Below are 8023 nucleotides of genomic sequence, written 5' to 3'. Positions count from 1 at the left end.
GTAATTATTTAACATTTTTTGTCCTTTCCTATTTGTTTTTGGCTACATTAAAGCATTTTTTTGAAAATATACAGTAAGGTTCCATATTACCACCCGATTTTCTCTAAGCCTACTTTCGGACTTTTTGTACAAAAGCCTTCAAAAACCATACTTATAATTACACTAGCGAAAAATCCAATTAGGAACATTTAGTTTACTAGATACCAGTACTTTTCGTACAAAAAATGTGGGTGTAGTTATGATACCTTGTTTACAATTCACTAAAATGTAATTGGGGTTCCATAATACCACCTTCTCCTCTACTGTATATAGAAATTATAAGCTATATACATCAGTAGAATCATTTAAGAAAAGGCATTAACTAATGCGCAAAATCACAAACGAAGAAAAGAAAAATTTCATTAAAACAATGCCAGATAGAGTTTGCGAATAACTAATAAAAAAGGTGAACTTATTTCTTATTATGGAAAATAATATTATTTATTTAAATTTTGAAGCAGTTTTGTCATTTCGGTTGAAGTACAACTTATAAAACGTTGTTAAAATTTGTACATGTTTTTGTTTTATTGCTTTTGCTTCATATTATTATTATTATACTGTATGATGTCATAATGACCTAATTGTAAAATTTCCTTCTATTGTTCTGAAATCTGCTCGATATTTCTTTGTTAACCCGACAAGACCGATGTGGTGACAAAACGAATTTTTATATTTTATTTATGGAATGAGTTATTCGAATTCAAAATTTGCCATGTAAATCCTATGGTCAGATCTTTGCGTGCAAGTTGGTATCACGCTACGTGTCAATGGAGTTTGTGATTGCTGTCAAATTACACCGATTTCTTCCACAATTCTTTACGACGGGAGTTTAACATGTGCAAAAATTTAACTTTTGAAAACACGCACACATGTGTTATACGGTCGCACATTTGCGTGTTTTAACCAGTTTCTGAATTTACTTGTAGGCCGCTGTTGTAATTTGAAAGTATCTTGAACTTTCTTTCTGATATGACGTTGGACATTCACGTCTTCCCTCGAACTAGCAGGATTTCAAGTGTTTTACAGAACTTAGTACTGAATTGTACTGAATTACATTTATAATGATGGCTCTGCCATTTAAAATTTGTTGTTAATATAAATACGTCTATTGATGTTAGTATTACATAATCGAAAAGTTTGTATTCATAAATTTTAGGAAATAAATTCATAATAGCTATTTATTCCTAGAATTGAATTATTATTTGTTATAATTAAACATTCCTCATGTACAAATCTTGCTGAAATCAGTTAATTCCATTCTGAAATTTTTCACTCAAATAATTACTTAATAAACAATTCTTACCTCATTACTTTTGTTTCTGTCTTCAATTTCATCATTCATATCACATTGAAAACTTTCAATTTTATCATCATCATCATCATCATCATTAAATACCGCACTCTCTAAATCAATATAATTTTCAGAGACTTCTTTCTTTGGTAATATTCCTGTATGCGCTTCTAAATTTTCCAATTGTTTAGAATTTCCAATAAATTCACATTTCCCCTGAAATGTATTTATCGTGTACATAAATACAATTACTTCTATGTTAATACCTGAAAATGTGTACTAATTGAATCCCGAAATGTTATTATTGCTTACCAATTTTTACTGAATTTATCGTTAACATTTACAGCGATTGGAGCCGACGTTTTCCTCTCTAAAACGTGAACGTGAACGTAAATGGCGTTTTTGTAAGCGGCGCTCGACGTTCGACGTCACGTCCTAGAGTGGAAAACTTCGGCCACAACCTAGCTATAATTTTATTAATAGTATGTCCTGGTTTTTAGACTGTTAATGCAATGTCTATATTTATGTAATTCCTATAAATCAATTTGTTTCTATATACTTCCGTACATAGAAAAAAAGACAATGTCACTATTTTTAAACTCAGAACCGTACAGTGAATATAAATCAGTAAACACCAGCCAGTCTTTGTCACAGATTTTTACTTCACCCACAGATTGGCCGAATGCAGTTTTTAACAAATTTTCAACACGTATCTACACTGAAATAACTGTCATTCTGCCGAAAACAGCCCTCCCTAAAATTTTTTTCGCGGTACATAGCCAATGAATAGATTAAGAATGTCGTTGTTATCGTAAAAAGTAATTTACAAAACATAACTAATAAACAATTAACGTATTCACCTTCTTTAACGCTAAAATTCTACACGCAGAGTTTAAAAATTGTATTTGATGCGTAACTAGAATACATATCTTGTCTTTCAAATATTCCATTATACACCTGAAATAGATTGAATGTTATAATGTATCGAAATGTTCATAAAGTATTTTTTAAATAATTACTTTTCGAAGATATGTTTTGCCACTGGAACATCAACAGCACTCAGTGGATCATCCAGGAGGAAAATATCGGCATCCACATATAGCGCTCTAGAAAACATAAAAATGTATCACCATTAATAAATAAATAAATTAATTCTTGTTCCATCGTTTAAAAGTATATTCCGTCTTTTATATTACGAAGTAGAAGAGAAGGCGTGAAATAAAGTATAGAACACCAGCACACGATGTCCCTACTACCAGGCCACGAAATAACCAAAGTAACTGGTTTATCTGATAACAGATAAATATTTTATTTGTTTTACTTTTAACAAATACACCACGGAGAATTTAGAAAATATCAGTGAGAAGTGAAACGATACATGTTTCGGATGAAACTTTTTATCAGGATGTAATGACTATAATCAAAACTAGTATACTTATAAACAATATATGAACTTCATTAAAATATATTTTTTATTGCTACTATGTTTGTCTTATTTCTATTAATATTGTAGTTTCATATTTTCACACATAGAAATATAATTTAGGTAAGACCTGTCTTACCTTGCTAAATTAATTCTTGCCTTCTGCCCACCACTCATTATAACTCCTTTTTCTCCTACGATTGTCAAATCTCCTTTAGGAAATAAGCTAATATCCTAAAAGTAGTAAAAATAAAAATACAAGATAATTATGTTCAACCTAATGTGCGTTGACAATTTTATTAAAACTAAACAAAACTAATGATTTTTTAAAACTTATAGATTGTGTTTTGATAGATAAATTTGTCTTTTGTATTCGAAATCAGTATTTGGGCTAATAATATTTAATTTTATGTCATGCCTCCTATAACCTTTTTTATTAAAGTTCAAGACTACAAAATCAACTTATTTATTTATTTTTTATTTATTAAAAACTGCTTTTTTAGTCTTGATCAAATCACTTTTCGTTTAGAAAAAAAGTAACGAATCGAAAGTATAGTTTTTAAGAGTAAAAATCATCTTACCTTTTCTAGAGCCGTTATATGCAAGATTTTTCTATATTTCTCTTCTTGATATTTTTCTCCAAACAAGATGTTTTCTCTGATAGTTGCGTTGAACACCCAAGCTTCTTGAGAAGCATACGAAATCTTTCCTTTTACGGACACTTCACCGAAAGTAATTGGAATCTCTCCCAACACGGACATTAATAAAGACGACTATCGAAATTAATGTCGTTTCATTATCGAAAACGAAAAGTTTTGCATAAATAATATAAGTACATAAACATTTTAAGAGTATTTACGTATTTGTGTAAAAATATTATCTCAATTATTAACTGCTTTCTTTTAAAACGCATGTAATGTAAAGAGGTGACACAACATAATCTATGAATTCCTAACAGAAACTCTAACATCACATTCATGAATCTCTAAGATTTTATCTGCAAACAAACTTTCGTAAAATACATCAATTAAATCATAACGGATAATCTTCCATTATGATTTGCTTGATTATGCGTGCAGAATATTCTTGCGACAACGTTAGACGTGTTTATGAATAAATTTCTGATCTACGCCAAAAACTAATCTGTTGTATATATAATCAAACGAAAAAAATGATATCAATAGAATCATGCACTCAATACTTAAAAATATTAGTAGATACAATCTAACCTCTATTTAAGATGTTTTTGCAGAAATTTCAAATTAAAGATCAAATATGATTCTACAGTTCTGTATTTCAAAATAACTTACAGGCTTAATTAATAATAACAGATTGCAGACATTTTTAAGAAAATAAATTGTTCAATGTTACACAATTAAAAAATATGCAATAAGAATAACTTTTGTTTTTAGAATAACTTTTGTGTTATGAATAATTTTAGAAAATTTTCTAAGGCGAAAGTTAAGTAATAAAAACTTCGGTGTTTATAATCTATACTAGCTGCAAGGACCTGCTTCGCTGGGTTTTTATTTCTATGTAATAAAGTTTATATATATATATATATATATATATATGGACGTGTATGTCCCTATATTTCACTTTTCCGCAAAAACTACACATCGCACGTGAATAGTGTTTTTATGTGGTAGTAGCATCAAGTCTCCATCCGTGCACTGTGGGGGTGGCGTCTTGATATCTATAAGAATGCGGAAGATATGGGACTGAAAGTGGTTTTCTATTTCGAATGTTATGTTCGAATTTAATTCGAACATAAAATTCAAATATTGGTTCGATTATAAAACGGTTGTAAACGTTCCAGAAACGTTGAAAATAGTTCGTTTGACTAAACGTAGAAATTCTCTAATTAGTCTGGAAACGGGGGACCTAATTCTTGCATTTTGTGAAAACGGGTAAAATTAGCAATAATGTAATTATCTTAATCTTCACTAGCGCTACTTTTTGCCCACAAATAAAAACCCAGCGAAGCGGGTCCTTGCAGCTAGTATATATATAAGACTGTCTTTCGAAGTAATCTAGAATGTAGCTGCAAGGACCCGCTTCGCTGGGGAATAAAAATGAATGTATATCCTTTATGCATTACCACACTGTTTATCCGATTGCAGTGAAACTTTGGGAAGTTGTTTGATATACTCCCTCGAAGGTTTCTGGCATAGTACATTTATCCTACGATAGATGGCGCGAGTGTATACGAGCATTTCATTGTGAGTTCGATCGATTTGAAATCGTGAAGACCATTTCCCCCTCCAAAAAACATTTCTATATATGCATTTGTGAACTGTTATTTATGATATTTGTAATAATTTTTGCTTAATCACTTTATTTCAACTATTTTTCGCTAATTACGTATTCGCTCGAACTACGTTAAAACCTTAACTGTATCCCCAACAACGACCGAAGTCGTAGGAGGAAATTTGCCTATTTTACCGATCAGGGGATCCCCCTTTTTCAAATTTTAATATCGACCAAAATAATTTTAAAAAGCAAATTACAACAAAACGGTTTATTATCCAACTATCAGAAATTTCACAACATGCCAAGGAAGAGAGGAAGGAGCAATTAAATAATTAAAATTATAAAGGATTAAAAAATATATATAAAAATGGGGAATATCGCGCTTCTGACAATCGCTGCAAGTGTGTGGGCTAAATTTGGAGAATCCGTGCTTCTCGCATGGACAACTGTATGTGGCCAGCTCACGCGTCGGAAAACCTTCTGATTTATTCGTGTACGCACCAGACGGAAAAAGAAAAAATATCGTGTATCCACAAGCACTCCAATAAATAAATAGAATTGAAACGACACTGTCAAATGTTTTCCCGATTATAATTAATAATGATAATAATATAATAATAATAAGTTTCAATAAAAATGATAAAATGTAAACTGAATATTATTATAACGAGTTTGCTTGAATTTCGTTTTTTTTTGAGATCGCTGCAACTTGCGACGGGTAAACTAGTTTTAGATAAGATATTCATATCTAAATTGAATATGTTTGACTTTAGCATGTAATTATGCACACCTACAGGCAGTTATTTCATCATTTTCACTTGTTTTTAGTCAGTTTGTTTTACGTAAACAATAAACGTAACAGGAGATTTTATAAGGAATTAAGCACACGAGTTACATAATACAAATACTTGTTCAACAATCTTTCTTCTCACGTGAGAAAAATAACATCCACCGTTTTGTCCGATAAGTACACAGAATGTATATTTTCTTTCCAAGAATTAAAATAAAATCCAAATAAAATCAATAACAATAAAATTATTTAAACCGAAGGTAAAATTATAAAATTTTGAAAATTTATATTATTATAAATAAAAAAAATGTAACCGTCTATTTAGTCCATTTTATTAATTTTTTGAAATAATCATAAAATCATAGTGCGAATAATTTTAATTTATAATATAAAACAATAATTACCTTCCCTGATCCAACAGGACCTATAACAATTAATAATTCTCTCGGTTGCATGTTTAGTGATATCCCATTTAATGTTGGTTCGACTTCCTTCTTTACAAAAAAACAGTTATTACAATATACACAACTAACATTAAAAGTTATAAATCAGAAATATTAATAATAAACAATAAATTAATTTATGATAATGACTCAGGCAAGCCAGAATATCACAGTGAACACACTTACTCTCTATACAAGAAATGCGAAGTGCTCTAAACTTCAAGACAAAGATATTCGTGAGAGTCTCTACGAAGAGAGCAAAATAAATAATAACTTCCAAAAACCCCAGGGACAATGATTATTGGATACATTCACAATGCCATAAAACTCATAGAAAGCATCTATCGGGAAAATGGAGAAGATTTCCGAGAAGCAATGTCTCNATCATAGTGCGAATAATTTTAATTTATAATATAAAACAATAATTACCTTCCCTGATCCAACAGGACCTATAACAATTAATAATTCTCTCGGTTGCATGTTTAGTGATATCCCATTTAATGTTGGTTCGACTTCCTTCTTTACAAAAAAACAGTTATTACAATATACACAACTAACATTAAAAGTTATAAATCAGAAATATTAATAATAAACAATAAATTAATTTATGATAATGACTCAGGCAAGCCAGAATATCACAGTGAACACACTTACTCTCTATACAAGAAATGCGAAGTGCTCTAAACTTCAAGACAAAGATATTCGTGAGAGTCTCTACGAAGAGAGCAAAATAAATAATAACTTCCAAAAACCCCAGGGACAATGATTATTGGATACATTCACAATGCCATAAAACTCATAGAAAGCATCTATCGGGAAAATGGAGAAGATTTCCGAGAAGCAATGTCTCACTTTCATGCCTCTACAATGAAAAGCCAGGAATTTTTTCACCTAAATTGAAATATATCAGAAAAGATACTCGTAGAAAACTGTGAAAGAACATTGAATGTCGCAACAGTAACTCAAGAAGAGTCAGATGTTGAGCAGGCATCAAGTTCTAACAGACACAATTGATTACAAATTTAGTAATCATTCTTTGAAAGCGCTTCTTGGTTGTTAAAGATAAATTTTAATAGTATATTGTAGGATACGGATTTTTTTACATCAAGATTTGCCATTTGTAAGCCACCCACGTTTTAAAATATTGTGAATTTTTAATGCGCATAATCCAACGGTATCAAAATTTTACTAATAAACAAACTGATTAATGCTAACTAAAACAATTATTTTATGTTTACCTGCAGTGACACAACAAAAATATGGTTCATTAAATTTATTCTCATTTTATTTAATTTAACACACCTGTGTGTTTTATGTACGGGCCCCAGTATTTAAAAAATAATAAAATGTTTGTAGAATTCCAATTGCAAAACGCGAAAAAAGCATTCTGGAATTATATTCGATGGAAAAAGCTTTTCCAATTTAAAAATCAAACTTGTGATGAAAACCGAAAAACTCCTAGCGTTCAACATATCGGTCGAGTGTGAACCCTATAGCAACAACCATTGTTCTATCTTTAGCGTTGTGCACTTATCCACTCGTAAGCCAAAATATCCATTGTTTCGGATCAAATCTTAACAAATGTTGCTAATTATTTCATCACTTTAACAAATATAATTTTAAAAAAGCCAGTAAGTTCACAACATTCTACGTGAAGATCCTGTTAATTAATATTACGTTTGTGTCCTCTTTGCACATTCTTGTGTAGTGAGGAAGTCTTAATTCACCAGAATTTCCGAAGTAGACACAAGCATAATATAAATAATTAAATACAAAAGAATATA

The 8023-nt window shown here is 30.3% G+C and overlaps 1 protein-coding gene across 1 annotated transcript in view; it reads right to left on the bottom strand.

The window, feature by feature from the left end:
• LOC111639937 (multidrug resistance-associated protein 4-like) overlaps positions 1-6758 on the bottom strand; it is a 61656-nt gene extending 54898 nt beyond the window's left edge. Inside the window, exons 1-6 of the mRNA XM_023385901.1 lie at positions 6669-6758; positions 3335-3526; positions 2893-2987; positions 2350-2436; positions 2191-2287; positions 1343-1546 (exon numbers count right to left, since the gene is read on the bottom strand). Coding sequence (XP_023241669.1) covers positions 1343-1546; positions 2191-2287; positions 2350-2436; positions 2893-2987; positions 3335-3526; positions 6669-6719 — 726 coding nt within the window. The 5' untranslated portion in view covers positions 6720-6758. The remainder of the gene's footprint in view (positions 1-1342; positions 1547-2190; positions 2288-2349; positions 2437-2892; positions 2988-3334; positions 3527-6668) is intronic.
• Between the last annotated feature and the right edge of the window lie 1265 nt (positions 6759-8023).

The sequence above is a fragment of the Centruroides sculpturatus genome, unplaced genomic scaffold, assembly GCF_000671375.1.
Source record: "Centruroides sculpturatus isolate CEXI.00-Female unplaced genomic scaffold, Cexi_2.0 scaffold1169, whole genome shotgun sequence".
NCBI classification, from domain to species: domain Eukaryota; kingdom Metazoa; phylum Arthropoda; class Arachnida; order Scorpiones; family Buthidae; genus Centruroides; species Centruroides sculpturatus.
This window is presented reverse-complemented; position numbering and strand designations above follow the sequence as displayed.